The 25,528-nt window shown below is 52.3% G+C and overlaps 1 protein-coding gene across 1 annotated transcript in view; it reads right to left on the minus strand.

The window, feature by feature from the left end:
• Positions 1-7,724: 7,724 nt before the first annotated feature.
• The window catches only part of fibpa (fibroblast growth factor (acidic) intracellular binding protein a), a 73,939-nt gene continuing 56,135 nt past the window's right edge, over positions 7,725-25,528 (minus strand). The window contains exons 9-10 of the mRNA XM_063036261.1: positions 14,817-14,914; positions 7,725-9,482 (exon numbers count right to left, since the gene is read on the minus strand). Of these exons, the coding sequence (XP_062892331.1) occupies positions 9,413-9,482; positions 14,817-14,914 (168 nt within the window). The 3' untranslated portion in view covers positions 7,725-9,412. The remainder of the gene's footprint in view (positions 9,483-14,816; positions 14,915-25,528) is intronic.

The raw sequence follows: 25,528 nt of genomic DNA on the forward strand, positions 1-25,528 counted from the left end.
GGCAGGCGTAACGCTTTACGGCGCCCGGGGTTCAACTCCCGCCAGGAGTGTCTGCGTTCTCCCCGTGGGGTTTCCCCCCGCACGGGTTCGGGTCAGTGAGGTGCGGGGGTGCTATTTTGGCGACGGAAGGCAGGCGACACTTGCTCCCACCCCGGGTCACTCTAGGTCCCGATATTTCGATACACACCGGACCAAATAACGTGCTAGACAAAGTTTCAGATTTGTTTGCTGGCAACGAACATCGGCGCGCACTCAGGTTCAAAGTAAATCTGCGATCAAAGTACGGGGAGGCGTGAAGATGGCTCTGAGGAACGGAGGGAGGAAGGGGCCATCCGCTTTCCATGGGGCTTGGGGTGAGGGTGGGTGATGGGGGGATCCACGGGCCATTCCGCTCCAGAGAGACGCGAGGGAATCACTGCTCTTTCGGGACGGAAACGAATGGATAGCTTTCACACACCATCCTGGTAAGAGACTTTTAACCCTGACCGGCGCGGAGACCGCGCACCCCCAGCGTCCACGGGAATGGTCTTTGACGCGGGTCAGTGGGAATCCCACCGCTGGAGTTCCCCTCCCAACGGACAGCCGGTTCAATTCCAACCGGGAGAGGGAGGGAGGGAGGGGGAGAGAGACAGACAGAGAGAGAGAGAGAGAGAGAGAGAGAGAGAGAGAGAGAGAGAGAGAGAGAGAGAGAGAGAGATAGTGAGGGGGATGAGAGAAATGAGAGAGGGGATGAGAGAGCGGGGTGTTTGAGAGAGAGGGGTGAGAGAGAGAGGGGGTGAGAGGGGGGGTGATTGAGAGAGAAGGGGATGAGAGAGCAGGGTGAGAGAGAGGGGGATGAGAGAGGGGAGATGAGAGAGCGGGGTGATTGAGAGAGAGGGGTGAGAGAGAGAGGGGGTGAGAGGGGGGTGATTGAGAGAGGGGGGGGATGAGAGAGCAGGGTGAGAGAGAGGGGGATGAGAGAGGGGAGATGAGAGAGCGGGGTGATTGAGAGAGAGGGGTGAGAGAGAGAGGGGTGAGAGGGGGGTGATTGAGAGAGAAGGGGGATGAGAGAGGGGGGATGAGAGAGCGGGGTGATTGAGAGAGAGGGGTGAGAGAGAGAGGGGGTGAGAGGGGGGTGATTGAGAGAGAAGGGGGATGAGGGGGGGATGAGAGAGCAGGGTGAGAGAGAGGGGGATGAGAGAGGGGAGATGAGAGAGCGGGGTGATTGAGAGAGAGGGGTGAGAGGGGGGTGATTGAGAGAGAAGGGGGATGAGAGAGGGGGGATGAGAGAGCGGGGTGATTGAGAGAGAGGGGTGAGAGAGAGAGGGGGTGAGAGGGGGGTGATTGAGAGAGAAGGGGGATGAGGGGGGGATGAGAGAGCAGGATGAGAGAGAGGGGGATGAGAGAGGGGAGATGAGAGAGCGGGGTGATTGAGAGAGAGGGGTGAGAGAGAGAGGGGTGAGAGGGGGGTGATTGAGAGAGAAGGGGGATGAGAGAGGGGGGATGAGAGAGCGGGGTGATTGAGAGAGAGGGGTGAGAGAGAGAGGGGGTGAGAGGGGGGTGATTGAGAGAGAAGGGGATGAGGGGGGGATGAGAGAGCAGGGTGAGAGAGAGGGGGATGAGAGAGGGGAGATGAGAGAGCGGGGTGATTGAGAGAGAGGGGTGAGAGGGGGGTGATTGAGAGAGAAGGGGGATGAGAGAGGGGGGATGAGAGAGGGGGTGATTGAGAGAGAGGGGGATGAGAGAGGGGGGATGAGAGAGCGGGGTGATTGAGAGAGGGGTGAGAGGGGGGGTGATTGAGAGAGAAGGGGGATGAGAGAGCGGGGTGAGAGAGAGGGGGATGAGAGCGGGGGGATGAGAGAGCGGGGTGATTGAGAGAGGGGGGTGAGAGAGGGGGGTGATTGAGAGAGAGGGGGATGAGAGCGGGGAGATGAGAGAGCGGGGTGATTGAGAGAGAGGGGGATGAGAGTGGGGGATGAGAGAGCGGGGTGATTGAGAGAGAGGGGTGAGAGAGAGGGGGGTGAGAGAGGGGGGTGATTGAGAGAGGGGTGAGAGAGAGGGGGGATGAGAGAGCGGGGTGATTGAGAGAGAGGGTGAGAGAGAGAGGGGGATGAGAGAGCGAGGGGGTGAGAGAGGGGGGATGAGAGAGAGGGGGAGGAGAGAGGCGGGAGGAGGGGAATGAGAAAGGGAGGAGAGAGAGAGGGATGGGGAGAGAGATGGTAATGTGGGGAGCGATACAGATGAGGAGGGGGATGGATGCGGAGAGCGAGGAGGGAGAGGGAGGGAGGGAGAGAAGGGGAAGGGAGGGCGAAAGAGAGGGAGAGAGAAAAAGACTACTCTCGGGTGCTCCAATTTCTTCCCACATCCCGGGATATGCTGGTAGTTCGAATCCAGCGGGAAGGGGGTGGTTGATGGGAATGTGGGGTGGGGGTACAACATGGGACCTCGAAACACACAGGGAAACGTGTCGTTTGCATTAACAACCCACACACCCGAGGATGAGCCGGGGCAGCGTTCCGGTGCCAATATGGCAGGCCCACCAGAAATAATCCAACAACAAAGAGAAACCCTTCCCCCGCTCCCTTATCGGGACTGGAAAATGAGGAGAAGTCAACTTCCCTGTATGCCCACCATTTGTCTGTCCCCGCAGATGCTGCTCGACACGCTGACTTCCTTCGGTCGACTGTGCGTGTGGCTGACGAAAGGGACGTCGGTGGTATTGTGGACGGTGTAGACGGTCGCCCTTCGGTTACAACGGGGCATTGGCAGGAGCTGAGGGAGTTCGATCCGGAAAGAATTGAATTGAATTGACTTTATTTCCTTCACACATACATGAGAAAAACCTTCACGTTATGTCTCCATCTAAATGTGGAATGTGCAATCATAATAATTTATAATAAATAGAACAGTCAATGTAACATAGAAATACACTCAAATCATCGTGAGTTAATCAGTCGGACGGCCTGGTGGAAGAAGCTGTCCCGGAGCCTGTTGGTCCTGGCTTTTATGCTGCGGTACCGTTTCCCGGGTGGTAGCAGCTGGAACAGTTTGTGGTTGGGGTGACTCGGGTCCCCAATGATCCTTCGGGCCCTTTTTACACACCTGTCCTTGTAGATGTCCTGAATTTCACAACTACAGATGCGCTGGGCTGTCCGCACCACTCTCTGCAGAGTCCTGCGATTGAGGGAGGTACAGTTCCCATACCAGGCAGTGATGCAGAGTGGGGTCCACGTCTGCCGGTCCCTCAGAGTGCAAGAGCCGCGAGGTGAGGCTTGGAGAGTTGCGTTCAGTTCTGCCCGCCTCATTACGTGGAAGCTTTAGAGGGGGCGCAGAGGAGGTTTACCAGGATGCTGCTCGGACGAGACGTTGAGCAGGCTGGGAGGATGAGAGGTGACTTGGTAGCGGAATAGGTGATGAGAGGCACGGATAGGCAGCAAAGCCCGGCAGTGGCCAACACCAGAGCAAAAGCAGCCTCGACACCCTCTCCCCACGCCCGGAGCCAGATCGCCAAAAGTCAGGCGGGCTGTTGCGGGAAGAACCGCACCCCGCCCCCTCCCCCACCCCCACCCCCTCAGCGCCACGGAGCACAGAAACCGGCCCTTCAGCCCGTCGAGTCCATGCTGACCATCAACCACTGATCAGCACCCACCGCCGCACTGCCCACCCCACGGTGGGGGCAACGAACCCACCGGCCCCGCCGCACCTCGTTGGGAGGAAACGCGGTCACTCGGAGGGAGTGCAAACTTCCCCCAACACGCCAGAGGCTGGGGTCGAACCCGGGTCTCTAGGGCGGGGGGTCGGGGGGGATCGCCATTTGAGCCTCCCTCGCTCAGGGTGAACACCCATTTGCTTTGCCCGTGGATACAGTACAGAGAATCTGGTGAATACGTGTGTTTGCGTCTCTGTGTCAATGTGTAAGGCCTCCATCCCAGCTGTCTAGATACGCGAGCCCGGGCAGTACGATATGGACAGCAAGCTGTCTCCCGTGTAGCAAGCTCCCCCTCTCCACGCATCTGATACTAGTCATACTTTATTGATCCCGGGGGAAATTGGTTTTCGTGACAGTTGCACCATAAATAATAATTAGTAATAGAACCATAAATAGTTAAATAGTAATGTAAATTATGCCAGTAAATTATGAAATAAGTCCAGGACCAGCCTATTGGCTCAGGGAGGAGTTGTAAAGTTTAATGGCCACAGGCAGGAATGACTTCCTATGATGCTCTGTGCTGCATCTCGGAGGAATGAGTCTCTGGCTGAATGTACTCCTGTGCCCACCCAGTACATTATGTAGTGGATGGGAGACATTGTCCAAGATGGCAGGCAACTTGGACAGCATCCTCTTTTCAGACACCACCGTCAGAGAGTCCAGTTCCATCCCCACAACATCACTGGCCTTACGAATGAGTTTGTTGATTCTGTTGGTGTCTGCTACCCTCAGCCTGCTGCCCCAGCACACCACAGCAAACATGATCGCACTGGCCACCACAGACTCGTAGAACATCCTCAGCATCGTCCGGCAGATGTTAAAGGACCTCAGTCTCCTCAGGAAATAGAGACGGCTCTGACCCTTCTTGTAGACAGCCTCAGTGTTCTTTGACCAGTCCAGTTCATTGTCAATTCGTATCCCCAGGTATTTGTAATCCTCCACCATGTCCACACTGACCCCCTGGATGGAAACAGGGGTCACCGGTACCTTAGCTCTCCCCAGGTCTACCACCAGCTCCTTAGTCTTTTTCACATTAAGCTGCAGATAGTGTGTGTGTGTGTGTGTGTGTGTGTGTGTGTGTGTGTGTGTGTGTGTGTGTGTGTGTGTGTGTGTACGTGTGTGTGTGTACGTACACACGTACAGAGGGATGATAGTTCTCACACTGGGACGAGACAGAAGCAAGTCTCTACGCCCTAACTTCACCGCCGCCCGGCCCCTCACCCAGAGGCAACCTCCCCTGCCCCAGAGCAGAATTATTTACAGCCCTTCCCCGGGTGAAGCGTGCAGCCGAGCACATACATCGGCCGCCGGCTCCGCCCCGGTGCTGGATTGGGTGCCGCCCAGGAGGAGATGGGAAGAGACTAAAACAAACTGTGAGCCGGCGTGCGGCTGGCTGCGTTGCCTCTCGGGCAGCTGCAGAACTCAGCCTCCCCCGACCAGGGACCGCAGTCATCGCAGTAAAGACAGGGTCCGGAGCCACCCGCCTATACTTAGACTCAGACCACAGCGGGATGGCAGCTTGCCCGTGCCGAGCCAAACCTTAACCCTTTGGAGAAGCGTCGCGGCTTCAAGGCCAGCGGCGGCTCCCGACACGAGTCGGTGGGTAGATTCAACCCGGAGTCTGATAGCTTCTTGATTAGCAAGGGCGTCAAAGGTTACGGGGAGAATGGGGTCCAGCGGGATAATGAAACAGACATGGTGGAGTGCTGGAACAGACTCGACGGGCTGAACGGCCTAAAATCTGCTCCCGCGTCTCATGGCCATTGAGCGAAAGGTTCACTTGGAAGTCTCCCGGTGTATTCCTGACCCAGAGAGGAGGAGTGAGCCTCACGCTGAATGGTGTCAAGGCCTTGAGGGATGGAATGGTTAATTCTCCCCTCCATGATACAGCCACAGAGCAGCGGGGATGAGAGGCCTCGGACCAACACGCCCACAAAACCCCGAGCCATGTAGCCCGTTTCCCTGCCCTCAGCCCACAACCCTCACCCATCCGAATACCCCCCTCGGTCGCATCCTGTGTCACCGTGTACCCACCGCCTTCTCTGTGAGAAATGTTACCCCCCTGGTCCCTCGCGAATCTTCTCCCTCTCAGTTTCAACCTGCTCCGGTGATGGACCACCCGCCCCGGCACTGGAGAAAAGACTGCGGCCAGTCACCTCATCAGGCCGTAAGGCACGGGAGCAGAATCAGGCCATTCGGCCCCTTGAGTCTGCTCCTCCAGTCTGTTTGAAAATGCCTCCAACCTGATTGATCTGCCTTCTCTCCGCAAGGGTCACAGAGATGAAATGGCCGAGCGGACACGACGGGCCCAACGGCCTAACTCTTGCCCCTTTCTCTCATGGTCCTCCGCACAAATTCTGCAGCCTCACCACCGTCTGGCTGAGACAAGCGCTCCTCATCTCTGTCCCAAAGGGACTTCCTTCTATTCCGAGGCTGTGGCCGCTGTGTCCTACTGACAGAAACATCCCCTTCGTGCCCACTCTGTCCAGGCCTTTCGGTATCTGGAGGGTTTCAATGAAATTTCCCGGCTCTCACCCTCAGTCCCCGCCCGGAGCCACCCAACGTAAATCCTTTCATTGCCGGGACCTCTCCAGGGCCCACAGTTGTCGTGGCATTTTCGGACAAGGTCAGAGAGCCAGTGGGTGAACCTGGAAGGGTTTAGGGACAGCCGGTGGGCACAGCGGTCCCCCGGCTCGAGACCCCGCTTCCCTCTGATCCTGGTGACCCTGCTGCCACCCAGCGCACACGGACACTCAAGCTGAGGGCTCTCCCACCACTCCACCTCTCATCCCGCACCGGCCGCTTGAAATCTTTCATTGCTGCTACTTTAGGCTGCTGGTTTTATTATAACAGTATCAGTCACAATAGCTGTCTTATATAAACGTGAACCTCGCACTTCATGTCAACCTGTCAACCTTCAGCCCATGACACTCAGTTTGACTGTATGTACTGTGTTTGGTACCTTGGTCCCAGAGGAACGATGTTTCGTTTAGCTGTATACATGAGTCTGGTCGAATGGCTATAAACTCGAACGAGAACCTCGGGTACGAAGCAACGCACAGAAAATACAGGGGGAACCCGGCAGGTCGGGCAGCATCTATGGTGGGGAATAAACAGTCAATGTGGCCAAGTGGTTAAGGCGTCGGTCTAGTGATTTGAAGGTCATGAGTTCGAGCCTCAGCTGAGGCAGCGTGTTGTGTCCTTGAGCAAGGCACTTAATCACACATTGCTCTGTGACGACACCGGTGCCAAGCTGTATGGGTCCTAATGCCCTTCCCTTGGACAACATCGGTGGCGTGGAGAGGGGAGACTTGCAGCATGGGCAACTGCCGATCTTCCATACAACCTTGCCCAGGCCTGCGCCCTGGAAACCTTCCAAGGCGCAAATCCATGGTCTCACGAGACTAACGGATGCCTATATAAAAAAAGTCAACATTTCGGGCTGAGACCCTGATCAGGACTGTGAAAGAAGGGGGAAGACATCAGAATAAAAAGGTGTGGGGGGGGGAGAAGGCAGCCAACTGGAAGGCGACAGGTGAAGAGAGGTGGGTGGGAAAGGTCAAGGCTGGAGAGGAAGGAATCTGACAGGAGGGGAGTGGACTAGAGGAGAAAGGGAAGGGGGAGGGGGACCCAGGCAGATGAGGAGGTTAAAAGCCTGAGTAGGGAATAGAGGAAGGGGGAGGGAGGGGAATTGATGTTCATGTCATCAAGTTGGAGGCTACCCAGACGGGATACAAGGTGTTGCTCCTCCACCCTGAGGGTGGCCCTCACGTCAGAACGGGACTGGGAAATGGAACTAAAATGTTTAGCCACTTCTGAAGCCCCACCATGCCTCCGGGATGACTGTGACCAGAGCTGGCTGTATCACCCGGCTCTCTCCACCACTGGAGCTCTCTGCTTCCCCATTGGTCGACGGACCCACACATCATCAGTGTGGCCAATCGGAATTCGTGGACAGATCCAGGAGGCGGCCATCTTCAGCGGACAACTGCCCTCCGCGTGCAATGGCCGATAGCTTGTGTTTGCATCAGTGAAGATGCCGGTGATGGCAGGGTTGGGCCACTGGTCAGTAAACCACGGAAGCAGAGGCCGCAGTTGGAGCAGTTTAATTCCTGTAATTAAACAGTGCTGGGATCTTAAGAAAAACCTATTCCAATGGAAATACCTTAACAACGATGCAAATGTTTCAATGTGCTCGCGTTACGACAGTTTGGGTTATGGAAATCCCCCCCTTACAGAATCCACAAATCACTGCCAGAAAATCTGGTGCGCAAAATAAAAATTCTCTCTTGGGAAATTTAAGACAACACAAAATTTATTCTTTTTCAACGGGCGTATCTGGATGCACGCGCAACTGACCCGACTTTGCGTTACGGATGAAGGGCGATAAATCTGGAACACAGTCCACTCCGGGGGGTGGGGGGCGGTAGAGAGAGATGTAGACCTCGTGGCGGGAGGGTCAGGGGCGTGGAGGGAGATGGGGTGGGGGGGTGGAGAATGAGACGGGGGAGTGGAGTGAGAACGGAGAGGGACAGGCAGAGGGGATCTGAGGAGAGGTTGGGGTGGACGAAACGGAAAGTTGAGGTGGGAGAGGTGGAGTTATGGGAAAGGAAGAGGATTTGAGGGAGCGAAGAGGGGTGAAGGGAAGGAAGGAAGGGGAGGGAAAGGGGATGAGGCAGAGAGACGGGAAGAATGGAGTGGGAAGGGAGAGGGACAACATAGAGGGGTAGAGTGATGTGAAAATGCGGAGACAGGGCAAGGGTGATGGGGACGGGTCAAGGTGAGGGGGGATATGGAGGTTAGGGGAAAGGAGGATTTTGGTAGGATAGAGGGGGTTCGAGGGGCAGGAAGGGAGAAGGTGGGAATAGGAGTCCGGTGGAAAGGGAGGGAGGTGGTGGAGGGAAAGAAGGGAGCAGAGATTTGAACAGATGACGGGGAAGAGGAGGAGGAGAGAGGAGGGGTTGGGCAAGAGGTAGACAGAGAAGAGAGGGAGAGTGGGAAAGAAAGAGGGAGGGAGATGTCAGAAAGATCTCCTGCTGGTAGAGTGAAGAGATTGGGGGGGAGAGGGGGGAGAGGAAGAGGGGGGAGAGGAAGAGGGGGGAGAGGAAGAGGGGGGAGAGGAAGAGGGGGGAGAGGAAGAGGGGGGAGAGGAAGAGGGGGGAGAGGAAGGGGGGGAGAGGAAGAGGGGGAGAGGAAGAGGGGAGAGGAAGATGGGGAGAGGAAGATGGGGAGAGGAAGATGGGGAGAGAGGGGAGGGGGAGGGGGAGGGAGGGAGAAACAAACACAGACACACTCCTCCACCACCCCTCCCCCTTCATGTGTAGAGCCAATAAAGTACCACAGACATGTGAAATGGATACAGGTTTATCCATCTTTCCCCCAGGTCCACGGCAGTCAGGCCATTTCACATATTCATTGAACCTTCGGGCTGCCTCTTCCTCCTCTGCAGTGGGTGATAATGACACAGTCCCTGGGACAATCCTGTCCCCCAGATAACACAGCCCCCCAGACAACCACCAGAGGAGAGGTTCTTTGACCGTTCCAATTTTAAACAGCAAACAGCAGGGCCGAATCTGCCCTTTAACTCCTTCTAACATTCCCAATATTTGCAATTTTTAAGAAGTCACACGCAGAGAATCTCTCACGGGTTTGCAGATCCCCGCTGGGTTGAGCAGAGGCTAGTAGGTTTCGTTCTGGCTCCGTGTGGGACCAGACCCAAAGTCCTCAGTCGTGGTACATCTTCAGGATGCAATTTTTGATGGTGCCCATGTAACGCTCCCACAAAGCCTGGTGCCTGGGGAAGTAAAACAGAAAGCGGGCCAGTCGTTACACGAGGGTGCCGGCTGCTGGCTTTAAAGCTGCTGTACCTGCAGCTCTCTCCGCCGCCCCCCTACCCCGCCCAGGCTGTAACCATCGGCCAGTCCTCAAGAGAGGAGCAGCAACTTTCGATTCCTCAGTGTCCACACTTCAGAGGACGATTGTGAAGAAAGCACGTCAGCACCTCCACTTCCTGAGGAGTTTGTGAAGTTTCAGCATGACGTCTGAAACTCTGACAAACTTTTACAGACGTGTAGTGGAGAGTATATTGACTGGCTGCATCATGGCCTGGTATGGAAACACCAATGCCCTTGAACGGAAAATCCTACAAAAAAGTAGTAGATTTGGCCCAGTCCTAACCATTGAGCACATCTATACAGAGCATTGTTGCTAGAAAGCAGAATGCATCATCAGGGACCCCCACCACCCAGGACATGCTCTCTTATCACTGCTGCCACCAGGGAGGTGGTATAGGAGCCCCAGGACTCACACCACCAGCTTCAGGAACAGTTACTACCCCTCAACCATCAGGCTCCTGAACCAAAGGGAGTAACTTCCCTCGCTCCATCATTGAAATGTTCCCCCAACCTACAGACTCACTTTCAAGGACGCCTCATTTCATGTTCTTGCTATTTATTCTTTCTTTATTTATTATTATTATTGCTTTTTTTTTCCTATTTACACAGTTTGCTGTCGTTTGCACACTGGTTGAATGTCCAAGGTGGTGCAATCTTTTGTTGATGATATTATGGTTATTATTCTATTATGGATTTATTGGTATGCCCACAAAAAATTAATCTCAGGGTTGTACTTTAGTAATAAATTTACTTTGAACATCTCAAGTTGGTGCCCCCAAGACATTTTCCACCTGCAGTTCCACACTCCGGTCACACGGTGGCACTGTGGGCTGCAGTGGCCATTGTGAATCAGTCAAAATCCTAATGCCGGAAATATAGCGAAAAAAAAACAAAGCAAGATAATAAAAAACAGGAGGGACCATTCAACCTGTCAGATCTGCTCCACACAATCACCCCCCACCCCCCGCATATCCCTTGGAGCTTCAGGCATTAAAGAACAGATGGAATAGATCTACCCCCTCTTTGAATAAATCTAAGGACTGCCTTTAGTAGGAAGGATTCCACATGCTCCCTCTGAGCGAAGATATTCCTTCTATCTTAGGGTCCAGGGCAGGTTTACGAGAATGAGCCCAGGAATTATAGGGTTAATGTTTGAGGAACGCTCCATGGTTCTGGGACTTTGCTCACTCAAGTTTTGAAGAATGGGAGGGGAGGGGGCAGATTTCATTGAAACGTGTCGAATATTGAAAGGCCTGGACAGAGTGGATGTGGACAGGTTGTTTCCAATAGCGGGAGAGTCTAGGACCAGAGGCCACAGCCTTAGAATACAGGAATGTCCCTTTAGAACAGAGATGAGGCAGAATTTCTTTGGCCAGAATGGTCTAATTCTGTTCCTGTGTTTTATGGTCCAAATGATCTATCTTGAATCACAAGGCTATCCATCACTCCCGGCTTGGGATGCTCTGTCCATGGGAAATCTCCCCCCTGAGACCAGTACACTGCGTGTTATGATGCAATGGATATTTAAAAACACCCCAAAATGGTTGCCAATCTGCCAACTACTACTGATTTCAACAGATTCAGGAGCTCTGGTGCAGCTTGGGGTCAGGAGAGGGGCGATTTTAATGCAAGTTCTCTCTTGCATAGGTGGAACTACGTTAAAGAAGATAGAGTTTAACGAGTGAAGCAAGGGTTGTGGATAACCAGTTAGCAGAGGTCAAGAACAGCTTCTTCCCCACTGGTGTCAGACTCCTGAACCGATCACCTCTCTCACATCCTCTTCCTGGTGGTGCTGCCAAATTCTCTAGCATTTCTTTTTGACCATAATATCCTGTTTCCCTTGTTTGGTGGCACGACAGACGGTGGGGGAGCTGCGCGGCCTTGTTTGTAGCTTGGACGAGGCCTCAAGCCACAGGCTTGCCTGCTGCTGCAGTCCAGCAGAGGAGCTGTCAGAGGCGGTGGTGCGTGAGTTGGGAGCTGGCTTCTCCCATTGGTGCTGCCCCTAGTGTTCAGTTGGTGGAATGACAAGCTGGATTGCTGAGTCTATGCACTGCCGGGAACTATACCATTAATTTGAGGGACTTGGGTGCCAAAACATGTGGGTTATACCTTTTCAAGGATTTCAAGTTCCCTGGCCCCCAACATTTTATTTTCTCTATGGATGCCCAGTCCGTATACACCTCCATTCCCCACTAGGAAGGCCCTTTTTCTTCCTGGACACCAGACCTAACCAGTACCCCTCCACCGCCACTCTCCTCCACCTAGCGGAACTTGTCCTCACTCTAATTTCTCCTTTGGCTCCGTCATGGGCACTCGTATCTATGCCTGCCTGTTTATCGGCTATGTGGAACAGTCTATGTTCCAAACCTACACTGGTGACTGTCCCACACTTTTCCTACGCTACATTGAAGACTGCATTGGTGCTGCTTCCTGCACCCATGTGGAACTCGTCCTCTTCATCCACTTTGCCTCCAACTTCCACCCTGCCCTCAAATTTACCTGGTCCATTTCCGACACCCCCCTTCCCTGTCTCTATCGCCAGAGACAGTTTATCCACTGATGTCTATTACAAACTCACACACTCTCACAGCTACCTGGACAATATCTCATCCCACCCTGTAACTTGTTAAAACACCATCCCCTTCTCTCAATTCCTCTGTCTCCACCACATCTGCTCTCAGGATGAGGCTTTTCATTCCAGAACAAAGGAGATGTCCTCCTTCTTCAAAGAAAAGGGCTTCCCTTCCTCCACCATCAACTCTGCTCTCAACCGCATCTCTTCCATTTCATGCACGTCTGCTCTTACCCTACTCTACCAGGGACAGGGTTCCTCTTGTCCTCACCTACCACCCCACCAGCCTCCGCGTCCAACACATAATTCTCCGTAACTTCCGCCATCTCCAACGGGATCCCACCACCAAGCTCATCTTTCCCTACACCCCCCCAACTTTCTGCTTTCCACAGGGATCGCTCCCTACTCAACTCCATTGTCCATTTGGACTCAGCACTTATCCTTGCAAGCAGAACAAGTGATACACCTGCCCCTACACCATTCACAGCCCTAAACAGTCCTTCCAGGTGAGGCGACACTTCCCCTGTGCATCTATTGGGGTCATATACTGTGTTCGGTGCTCCCGGTGTGGCCTCCTGTATATCGGTACGACCCGACGTAGATTGGGAGACCACTTCGCCAAGCATCTACGCTCCGTCCGCCAGGACAAGCGGGATCTCCCAGTGGCCGCCCATCTTAATTCCACTTCCCATTTCCATTCCGATATGTCCGTCCACTGCCTCCTCTACTGTCTGATGACGTCACACTCAAGTTGGAGGAACAGCACCTCGTATTCCGTTTAAGTAGCCTCCAACCTGATGGCATGAACATTGATTTCTCCAACTTCTGTAATGCCCTCCACCCTGCCTTCACCATTTCCCATCCCCTTTCCCCTCTCTCACCTTATCTCCTTTCCTCTCTCTGGGGCTCCTAGCCTTTTTTCTTTCTTCCGTGGCCTTCTGTCTCTTTCACCAATCAACTTCCCAGCTCGTTACTTCATCCCTCCCCCTCCAGGTTTCATCTATCGCCTTGTGTTTATCTCTCCACTCCCCCAACCTTTTTAAATCTACTCCTCAGCTTTTATTCTCCAGTGCTGCCGAAGGGTCTCAGCCCGAAACGTCGACTGTCCTCTTTTCCATAGATGCTGCCTGGCCTGCTGAGTTCCTCCAGCGTTTTGTGTGTGTTGCTCGGGTTATATATATGTTTTTTTTGAACATGCAACTTGGGCCCAGAGGAACGCTGGTTCGATGTATCGATGTCTGGTTGAATGATAATTAAACTTGAACTGGATTTGACTTGAATTTGCTTTGAAAGCCCGGACGAGCGGAGTCAAAGACACGTTCTTCCCCAGTGCTGTCAGACTCCTGAACCGATCCCCTTCCCGGTGGTGCTGCCATGTTCTCCGACCCTCAATTCCACCTCTCCTGTTATTCAGCATTCCTGTCTGCGCTGCCTCAGTCCGTACTCTGCACGATTCTGCTAACGCAGTGAGAGCAGCAGTGTCTCCGGGAGGAGCGACACTGTCACCGTCTCCAGCCGAAACCCTGAGTGGAGAGGCGAGGTGGCTGGTATAGGGGTGAGAAAGGATTCCAAGGCGGCTGGCAGACTGGGGGGTGGGGGGGTGACCCAACGACAATGGCAGATGAACGACAGATGGAGACAGACGGAGCGGGAGAGGGAAAAGGGAAAACAACAGATGGAGTGGGGTGGGGGAGTGTGAAGATGAGAGACGTCTGCCAGAGGGAGATGAGCTGGAGCACAAAGCCTGCCAGTGCTGGATCCGACACAGGGGGTGAGAATGAAAACCACGAAGGGACAGTCGTAGGGGACCAGACAGGCAATGCAGGTGAGGGGACAGACCTGTGTGGGAAGTGTGTGAAAACAGGACGGAGAAGGGGATGAAGACGGGTGAACGGGCTGGGAGAAGGGGCAAGGGACTAAAAATGGAAGCAGAGGATCAGAAAGAGTGGAGAGAGATATACTTTTTAAAGTGACCATAAAACCTTAAGACACAAGAGCAGAATTAGGCCATTCGGCCCATCGAGTCTGCTCCAGTTTCAAACCTTGCTGATTTACTATCCCTCTCAACCCCATTCCCCTGCCTTCTCCCCGTAACTTTTGACACCCTGACTAATCAAGAACCTGTCCCCCTCACTGGGTTATAGGCTATCCAGCTGGATTATAAGGCATTGCTCCTCAGTTACTGAGGTGGGTTACTGAGCTCAATGTCCATGCTATCGGATCGCATTAACTCATTCAGCATTACAAGGCAGAACCGGCTCTCCCAGCCCAGCCGCCCACCTGCTCAACCCTAGCCTAACCACGGGACAATTTACAATGACCTACCGACCGGTACGTCTTTGGACTGTGGGAGGAAACCGGAGCACCCGGAGGAAACCTACGTAGTCACAGGGCGAACGTACAAATTCCTTACAGGTGGTGTCGTAATTGAACTCTGAACGTGAACCGCTACAACCATGGTGCCCCGCGGTATTTATTAATACCGTGCACTCTGTGTGTTTTACACGAGCGAGGAACCTCACTGCTCCCGGGTGTACGTGACGATAAGCTAACCCCAGACTGAGGTGTCCCTATCTAGGGCCTAGGACTCCGGCACGCGGGTGGCAACGGATTTTCCTCGGGTAAATCCCCCCCCCGCCACCCCACCGGTCCAGCTACTCACTTGAAGGCATCGAGGGCGCGGGCCGTGTTGGTGTACTGCGTCAGGAAGATGCCGACATCGCTGCCGTTCCAGCGGTCCGACTTGCAAGGCTCGATGAACTGTGCGAAACACGAGAGGGGGGTCAGTGGGGACCGAGCTTCGCCAAGCGCCTGCGCGCCACCCGCTGTGGCCTTCTAGCTCCCAGCTCCCCAATCCCACACCGGAGAGTCTGTCTTCAGCCTCCTCCACTGCCAGGGCGAAGCTAAATGCAAACTACAGGAACAGTATTTTGCCCCGTTTACAACCCAAAGGCAAGAACATTAAATTTAATTTCCTCTGCCCCCGTCCTCTTGTATGTGCCCTGACCCACTCCATCCCTCCCAACTGACACCTGCCCCCATCACCCTAATCCTTTCGTCTCCTCCAGCCGCTCAGTCTGCCCATCACCCACACACCGGGTACCCTCCACCGCTGTTCCCCTCTGCCCCCCTTTGCTCCACCCGTCAGATTTTCCCTCCGCAGCCCTCTGCTGCCTCCGCCTGGGCAAGCTTGCCCTCCTGTCGGCAGCCGGGACACCACACAAGCCAGCGCTTCCTGCTGCTTTGGGGAAGGAGCCAACCCAGTCCAGGACTCCTTGTGGCCAGGTCATTCTCCCCTCATCCCTTTCCGTCAGGCAGGGGGTACTAAGGGTAAAAGATTCTAGCCTGCTGTTGTTTGTTTATTAAGATACGGTGTTTCCGGCCCTTTGGGCCGACCCAATTTAACCCTATCCCCACTCCCCCCCTCCCCGATTTAACCCTAGCCTAATCACGGGACAGTTTACTATGCCCAATTAGCCTACCAACCAGTACGTCTTTGGACCGTGGGAGCACCCAGGGGAAACCCACGCGGTCACGGGGAGAACGTACAAACTCCTTACAGGCCGCGGCGGGAATCGAACCCGGATCACTGACGCCGTAAAGCGTTGTTTTAACTGCTACGTTAACATGTGCCTTTAAATATATTACAGCAGAGGCTCCCAACCTTTTTTATGCCATGGACCACTGAGGGGTCTGCAGTCCCCTGGTTGGGAAACCCTGTCTTAGAGGACCTTTTTTTTTTAGATATCTGTCAGTCTCGTGAGACCATGGATTTGCGCCTTGGAAGGTTTCCAGGGCGCGGGCCTAGGCAAGGTTGTATGGAAGACTGGCAGTTGCCCATGCTGCAAGTCTCCCCTCTCCACGCCACCGATGTTGTCCAAGGGAAGGGCATTAGGACCCATACAGCTTGGCACCGGTGTCGTCGCAGAGCAATGTGTGGTTAAGTGCCTTGCTCAAGGACACAACACGCTGCCTCAGCCAAGGCTCGAACTAGCAACCTTCAGATCACTAGACCGATGCCTTAACCACTTGGCCAGGCACCAACACAAGAGAATCATTAAGACCATAATACAGAGGAGCCAAATTAGGCCATCTGGCCCATCGAGTCTGCTCCACCATTTCATCATGGCTGATCCATTTTCCCTCTCAGCCCCAATCTCCTGCCTTCTCCCTGCATGCCCTGACTAATCAAGAATCTGTCAGCCTCTGCCTTGCGGCAATGGATTCCACAGATTCACCACAAGCGCCAAGACTGGCCCTTTGGCACTCAATGCCGACTGTCAAACACCCCTTTAACTCACTCTACTTTACTCTTTCCAGCTTCCATCAAGTGACCCCCACCACCGCCACCCGCAGTTTCTATCATTCACCAACACACCAGGAGCAACTTATCAACTGACTGGTGAGTGGGGAAACCGCACCGGAGATCGGGACGGAACCCCGGTCTCTACATTCGTGAGGCAGCACCACCCGTAGGACAGTTCAGCACAGGGAGCAGGCCGGCCCTTCAATCAGTCATCAAGTGGTACACTGAACCGATCCATTCTGCCAGCCATCATGTCCACATCCTCCCATTTCCCTCCCATTCATGAGCCTACCTAAACGTCTCTAAGTCGTCCCTCATGTACCTGCCTCTACCACCACCCCCCACCCCCGCTCTTTGTGTAAAAAGAACTTGCCCCTCACACCACCTTTGAATTTACCACCTCCATCTTAAATGGTATTATACATTACTGTCTGTCTACTCTATCAAACCCTCTCACAATCTTATAAACCTCTACCAGATCTCCCCCCAGACTCTGAGCAGAGAGAACACCCCACGTTTGTCCACCCTCTCCTTATAGCACAAGCCCTTTAAACCCCAGTACCCCCTCCAAAGCCTCATCTTCCCTCCTGTAATGGGGAGACCACAAATGCGTTCTGATTTCCTTCGTACTGCCTCAGCGTGCAGAACGATCAGCCTGGACGGCAAGCAGACGAAGGCTTCTCACTGTGACAAGTGACAGACCCATTCCAAAACAGATGGTGACCAGAATGAATTGCGTACTGAAAGGGTCAATTGACACCAAGGGCAGCCTGACTGGTTGAGGGATGATGGAAAGGGCAGAGAGGACAGAGTAGGGGACACATATCCACTATTCAACAGGCTTTCAACTGCTGCAGTATCTCCTAGTAAGATAGGAGGCCATTTGGCCCACCTAACACTTGCTATCCCAGGGATTAGATTATGAGAACACTCAGTCCTCCTTTATTGTCACTTAGAAATGCATACATGCATTAAGAACTGATACAATGTTTCTCCAGAGTGATATCACAGAAAACAGGACAAACCAAAGACTAACACTGACAGAACCACATAATTATAACATATAGTTACAACAGTGCAAAGCAATACCATAATTTGATAAAGAACAGACCATGGGCACCGTAAAAAAAAGTCTCAAAACCCCCGAGTCAATCTACTCCCGAGTCCCCGATAGCAGGCAGCAAAAGGGAGAAACTCCCTGCCATGAACCTCCAGGCACCGTCAACTTGCCGATGCCTTGGAAACAGCCGACCACAGTCGACACTGAGTCCATCCGTCCAGGAAAGTTACATACGTGGACAGAGCGTTGGCTGATTGGCAGGAAACAGAGAGTGGGTATAAAGGGATCCTATTCTGGTTGGCTGCCGGTTACCAGTGGTGATCATTGGGACCTCTTTTGGCGCAGGCGTGACCTGTACAAAAAGGACGGGTTACACTTGAATCCTAGGGGGACCAATATCCTGGCAGGGAGATTAGCCAGGGCTACTGAGGTGACTTTAAACTAGAATGGTTGGGGGGTGGGAATCAAATTAAAGAGGCTAGGCGTGAGGAGGTTAGTTCACAACAGAGGGATGGGAACCAGTGCAGAGAGACAGAGGGGTGTAAAGTGAGCGTAGAAGCAAAAAGTACAAAGGAGAAAAGTAAAAGTGGCAGGCCGACAAATCCAGGGCAAGCATTAAAAAGGGCCACTTTTCAACATAATTGTACAAGGGCTAAGAGAGTTGTAAAAGAGCGCCTGATGGCTTTATGTGTCAATGCAAGGAGCATTCGTAATAAGGTGGATGAATTGAAAGTGCAGATTGTTATTAATGATTACGATATAGTTGGGATCACAGAGACATGGCTCCAGGGTGACCAGGGATGGGAGCTCAACGTTCAGGGATATTCAATATTCAGGACGGATAGACATGAAGGAAGGGGAGGTGGGGTGGCGTTGCTGGTTAAAAAAGAGATTAACGCAATAGAAAAGAAGGACATAAGCCGGGAAGATGTGGAATCGATATGGGTAGAGCTGCGTAACACTAAGGGGCAGAAGACGCTGGTGGGAGTTGTGTACAGGCCACCTAACAGTAGTAGTGAGGTCGGAGATGGTATTAAACAGGAAATTAGAAATGTGTGCAATAAAGGAACAGCAGTTATAATGGGTGACTTCAATCTACATGTAGACTGGGTGAACCAAATTGGTAAAGGTGCTGAGGAAGAGGATTTCTTGGAATGTATGCGGGATGGTTTCTTGAACCAACATGTCGAGGAACCAACTAGAGAGCAGGCTATTCTGGACTGGGTTTTGAGCAATGAGGAAGGGTTAATTAGCGATCTTGTCGTGAGAGGCCCCTTGGGTAAGAGTGACCATAATATGGTGGAATTCTTCATTAACATGGAGAGTGACATAGTTAATTCAGAAACAAAGGTTCTGAACTTAAAGAGGGGTAACTTTGAAGGTATGAGACGTGAATTAGCTAAGATAGACTGGCAAATGACACTTAAAGGATTGACGGTGGATATGCAATGGCAAGCATTTAAAGGTTGCATGGATGAACTACAACAATTGTTCATCCCAGTTTGGCAAAAGAATAAATCAAGGAAGGTAGTGCACCCGTGGCTGACAAGAGAAATTAGGGATAGTATCAATTCCAAAGAAGAAGCATACAAATTAGCCAGAGAAAGTGGCTCACCTGAGGACTGGGAGAAATTCAGAGTTCAGCAGAGGAGGACAAAGGGCTTAATTAGGAAGGGGAAAAAAGATTATGAGAGAAAACTGGCAGAGAACATAAAAACGGACTGTAAAAGATTTTATAGATATGTAAAAAGGAAAAGACTGATAAAGACAAATGTAGGTCCCCTGCAGACAGAAACAGGTGAATTGATTATGGGGAGCAAGGACATGGCAGACCAATTGAATAATTACTTTGGTTCTGTCTTCACTAAGGAGGACATAAATAATCTTCCAGAAATAGTAAGGGACAGAGGGTCCAGTGAGATGGAGGAACTGAGTGAAATACATGTTAGTAGGGAAGTGGTGTTAGGTAAATTGAAGGGATTGAAGGCAGATAAATCCCCAGGGCCAGATGGTCTGCATCCTAGAGTGCTTAAGGAGGTAGCCCAAGAAATAGTGGATGCATTAGTGATAATTTTTCAAAACTCGTTAGATTCTGATCTAGTTCCTGAGGATTGGAGGGTGGCTAATGTAACCCCACTTTTTAAAAAAGGTGGGAGAGAGAAACCGGGGAATTATAGGCCGGTTAGCCTAACGTCGGTGGTGGGGAAACTGCTGGAGTCAGTTATCAAGGATGTGATAACAGCACATTTGGAAAGCGGTGAAATGATCGGACAAAGTCAGCATGGATTTGTGAAAGGAAAATCATGTCTGACGAATCTCATAGAATTTTTTGAGGATGTAACTAGTAGAGTGGATAGGGGAGAACCAGTGGATGTGGTATATTCAGATTTTCAAAAGGCTTTTGACAAGGTCCCACACAGGAGATTAGTGTGCAAACTTAAAGCACACGGTATTGGGGGTAAGGTATTGGTGTGGGTGGAGAATTGGTTAGCAGACAGGAAGCAAAGAGTGGGAATAAACGGGACCTTTTCAGAATGGCAGGCGGTGACTAGTGGGGTACCACAAGGCTCAGTGCTGGGACCCCAGTTGTTTACAATATATATTAATGACTTGGATGAGGGAATTAAATGCAGCATCTCCAAGTTTGCGGATGACACGAAGCTGGGTGGCAGTGTTAACAGTGAGGAGGATGCTAAGAGGATGCAGGGTGACTTGGATAGGTTGGGTGAGTGGGCAAACTCATGGCAGATGCAATTTAATGTGGATAAATGTGAAGTTATCCACTTTGGTGGCAAAAATAGGAAAACAGATTATTATCTGAATGGTGGCCGATTAGGAAAAGGGGAGGTGCAACGAGACCTGGGTGTCATTATACACCAGTCATTGAAAGTGGGCATGCAGGTACAGCAGGCGGTGAAAAAGGCGGACGGTATGCTGGCATTTATAGCGAGAGGATTCGAGTACAGGAGCAGGGAGGTACTACTGCAGTTGTACAAGGCCTTGGTGAGACCACACCTGGAGTATTGTGCGCAGTTTTGGTCCCCTAATCTGAGGAAAGACATCTTTGCCATAGAGGGAGTACAAAGAAGGTTCACCAGCTTGATTCCTGGGATGGCAGGTCTTTCATATGAAGAAAGACTGGATGAACTGGGCTTGTACTCGTTGGAATTTAGAAGATTGAGGGGGGATCTGATTGAAACGTATAAGATCCTAAAGGGATTGGACAGGCTAGATGCGGGAAGATTGTTCCCGATGTTGGGGAGGTCCAGAACGAGGGGTCACAGTTTGAGGATAGAGGGGAAGCCTTTTAGGACCGAGATTAGGAAAAACTTCTTCACACAGAGAGTGGTGAATCTGTGGAATTCTCTGCCACAGCAAACTGTTGAGGCCAGTTCATTGGCTATGTTGAAGAGGGAGTTAGATATGGCCTTTGTGGCTACAGGGGTCAGGGGGTATGGAGGGAAGGCTGGGTTCTGAGTTGGATGATCAGCCATGATCATAATAAATGGCGGTGCAGGCTCGAAGGGCCGAATGGCCTACTCCTGCACCTATTTTCTATGTTTCTATGTGTTCCACAGGGATCAGTGTTGGGGCCGCTTCTTTTTACATTGTACATCAACGATTTGGATTGTGGAATAGATGGCTTTGTGGCTAAGTTTGCTGACAATACGAAGATAGGTGGAGGGGCCGGTAGTGCTGAGGAAACGGAGAGTCTGCAGAGAGACCTGGATAGATTGGAAGAATGGGCAGAGAACTGGCAAATGAAGTACAATGTTGGAAAGTGTATGGTTATGCACTTTGGCAGAAAAAATAAACGGGCAGATTATTATTTAAATGGGGAAAGAATTCAAAGTTCTGAGATGCAATGGGACTTGGGAGTCCTCGTACAGGATTCCCTTAAAGTTAACCTCCAGGCTGAGTCGGTAGTGAAGAAGGTGAATGCAATGTTGGCATTCATTTCTAGAGGAATAGAGTTTCGGAGCAGGGATGTGATGTTGAGGCTCTATAAGGCGCTGGTGAGACCTCACTTGGACTACTGTGGGCAGTTTTGGTCTCCTTATTTAAGAAAGGATGTGCTGATGTTGGAGAGGGTACAGAGAAGATTCACTAGAATGATTCCGGGAATGAGAGGGTTAATATATGAGGACCGTTTGTCCGCTCTTGGACTGTATTCCTTGGAGTTTAGAAGAATGAGGGGAGACCTCATAGAAACATTTCGAATGTTAAAAGGCACGGACAGAGTGGATGTGGCAAAGTTGTTTCCCATGATGGGGGAGTCTAGTACGAGAGGGCATGACTTCAGGATTGAAGGGCACCCTTTCAGAACAGAAATGCGAAGGAAATTTTTTAGTCAGAGGGTGGTGAATCTATGGAATTTGTTGCCACGGGCAGCAGTGGAGGCCAAGTCATTGGGTGTATTTAAGGCAGAGATTGATAGGTATCTGAGTAGCCAGGGCATCAAAGGTTATGGTGAGAAGGCGGGGCAGTGGGACTAAATAGGATAAAATGGATCAGCTCATGATGAAATGGCGGAGCAGACTCGATGGGCCGAATGGCCCACTTCTGCTCCTTTGTCTTATGGTCTTATGGACTTTGCCCCAGCCACTGAAACAAGCAAAGTCGAGGATTCGGGACCTTCTGCTCCGGAGATTCCGGTTACCACACAGTAGCAGCGGCAGCAAAGGGGGCATTTCAGAACTTTCTCCAGATGTTCCTCTGTACTCTCACGTCTGTCTCCATCAAATGAGGATTGTGCATGGTCCCCTACTTGACAGATTAAAGATATCATTCACCGGAGAGGCCGCGCGTGCTGCGTCGCGCCATCTTCTCCTATATTGAGCTGTCCTCGCCCAGTAGGGTAAGCGACCTCAATGTACATACATACAAGACCATAAAAACACAGGAGCAGGATCAGGCCATTTGGCACTTCTGATCAGCTCTGCTGTTCCATCATGGCTGCTTCAGTATCCCGCTCGACCGCATCCTCCTGCCTTCTCCCCGTAACCATTTACAAATTAGCCTCTGCGTTAAGCATACCCAAGGACGTGGCCTCCACAGTCATCTGACTGAGTCACCACCATGATCTGCCTGGACGGAGCATGGACAAAAGCTTTTCACTGTATCTCTGTTCATGTGACAGTTTACAGAAAACTAATTACAGTAGCAATTATGTAGGGCCCACCCACAGGACAGGCACTTGTCAACCCTGGTGCTGTGAGACTGAGCTCACGTAGGTCACTGACCGGCGGAGGGGAGCAGACGTCTCTCCCTGTGGGATACTTGTGAACCAGACAGGTAAGTCCCCGTTTGATGCTGTTCAGACTGGCTTTTCAAATCCAGGTTTGGCTAATTAACCTTTTACATTCCCCAGCTGTCTCGCTGCAAACGCAAGCCTTGTCCCCTGGGTCACCCTGTGCAGATCGACAGATTCGACAACGCCTCGTCCCCTGGGTCACCCTGTGCAGATCGACAGATTCGACAAGGCCTCGTCCCCTGGGTCACACTGTGCAGATCGACAGATTCGACAAGGCCTCGTCCCCTGGGTCACCCTGTGCAGATAGACAGATTCGACAAGGCCTCGTCCCCTGGGTCACCCTGTGCAGATCAACAGATTCGACAACGCCTCGTCCTCTGGGTCACACTGTGCAGATAGACAGATTCGACAACGCCTCGTCCCCTGGGTCACACTATGCAGATAGACAGATTCGACAACGCCTCGTCCCCTGGGTTACACTGTGCAGATAGACAGATTCGACAAGGCCTTGTTCCCTGGGTCACACTGTGCAGATAGACAGATTCGACAACGCCTCGTCCCCTGGGTTACACTGTGCAGATAGACAGATTCGACAAGGCCTTGTTCCCTGGGTCACACTGTGCAGATAGACAGATTTGACAATGCCTTCTCCCCTGGGTCACACTGTGCAGATAGACAGATTCGACAATGTCTCGTCCCCTGGGTCACACTGTGCACATAGACAGATTCGGCAATGTCTCGTCCCCTGGGTCACACTGTGCAGATCGACAAATTCAGCAATGTCTTGTCCCCCGGGTCACACTGTGCAGATAGACAGATTCGACAACGCCTCGTCCCCTGGGTCACACTGTGAAGATAGACAGATTCGACAAGGCCTTGTCCCCTGGGTCACACTGTGCAGATAGACAGATTCGACAAGGCCTTGTCCCCTGGGTCACACTGTGCAGATCGACAGATTCGACAATGTCTCGTCCCCTGGGTCACACTGTGCAGATAGACAGATTCGACAAGGCCTCGTCCCCTGGGTCACACTGTGCAGATAGACAGATTCGACAAGGCCTCGTCCCCTGGATCACACTGTGCAGATCGACAGATTTGACAAGGCCTCGTCCCCTGGGTCACACTGTGCAGATCAACAGATTCGACAACGCCTCGTCCCCTGGGTCACACTGTGCAGATAGACAGATTTGACAACGCCTCGTCCCCTGGGTCACACTGTGCAGATAGACAGATTCGACAACGCCTCGTCCCCTGGGTTACACTGTGCAGATAGACAGATTCGACAAGGCCTTGTTCCCTGGGTCACACTGTGCAGATAGACAGATTTGACAATGCCTTCTCCCCTGGGTCACACTGTACAGATAGACAGATTCGACAATGTCTCGTCCCCTGGGTCACACTGTGCAGATAGACAGATTCGACAAGGCCTCGTCCCCTGGGTCACACTGTGCAGATAGACAGATTCGACAATGTCTCGTTCCCTGGGTCACACTGTGCAGATAGACAGATTCAACAAGGCCTCGTCCCCTGGGTCACACTGTGCAGATCGACAGATTCGACAATGCCTTGTCCCCTGGGTCACACTGTGCAGATAAACAGATTCGACAAGGCCTCGTCCCCTGGGTCACACTGTGCAGATAGACAGATTCGACAAGGCCTCGTCCCCTGGGTCACACTGTGCAGATAGACAGATTCGACAAGGCCTCGTCCCCTGGGTCACACTGTGCAGATAGACAGATTCGACAATGTCTCGTCCCCTGGGTCACACTGTGCAGATAGACAGATTCGACAAGGCCTCGTCCCCTGGGTCACACTGTGCAGATAGACAGATTCGACAATGTCTTGTCCCCTGGGTCACACTGTGCAGATCGACAGATTCAACAAGGCCTCGTCCCCTGGGTCACACTGTGCAGATAGACAGATTCGACAAGTCCTCGTCCCCTGGGTCACACTGTGCAGATCGACAGATTCGACAATGTCTTGTCCCCTGGGTCACACTGTGCAGATAGACAGATTCGACAATGTCTTGTCCCCTGGGTCACACTGTGCAGATAGATTCAACAAGGCCTCGTCCCCTGGGTCACACTGTGCAGATCGACAAATTCAGCAATGTCTCGTCCCCTGGGTTACACTGTGCAGACCGACAGATTCGACAATGTCTTGTCCCCTGGGTCACACTGTGCAGATCAACAAATTCAGCAATGTGTTGTCCCCCGGGTCACATCGCCGCGCAGATCTCCAGATTCGGCAATGTCTTGCTCCCCACTCCCTGCCGTTCACTGGAGATGGAGGTACTCTAGTGTACTTACAGACATCAGCACCCATGTAAGCTTTAATTTTTTTTCATTTATTGAGAGACAGCACAGAATAGACACTTCAAGCCGTGCTGCCCAGCAAACCCCCAATGAGAATGCACACAGTATACAACCTGAAATTCTTACTCTTCGCAGACAACCATGAAACAGGGAAAAGAACCCCGAGAGTGAATGACAGAATCCCAAAGACACCTCCTCCCTGCCACGCACAAACAGCAGCAAAGCATCAGCAACTCCCCCCACCCCCCTCATTCCAGCAGGAAGCATCAGACCATCGGACTGTTTACAATGACCAATTAACCTCTGGACTGTGGGAGGAAACCAGAGCACCTGGAGGAAACCCACGCGGTCCCGGGCAGAACGTACAAACTCCTTACAGGCCGCGGCGGGAATTGAGCCTGTGTCGCCTGTACTGTAGAGCTTTGTGTTAGCCACTAAA

The sequence above is a fragment of the Mobula hypostoma genome, chromosome 30 (genome assembly GCF_963921235.1).
Source record: "Mobula hypostoma chromosome 30, sMobHyp1.1, whole genome shotgun sequence".
NCBI lineage: Eukaryota > Metazoa > Chordata > Chondrichthyes > Myliobatiformes > Myliobatidae > Mobula > Mobula hypostoma.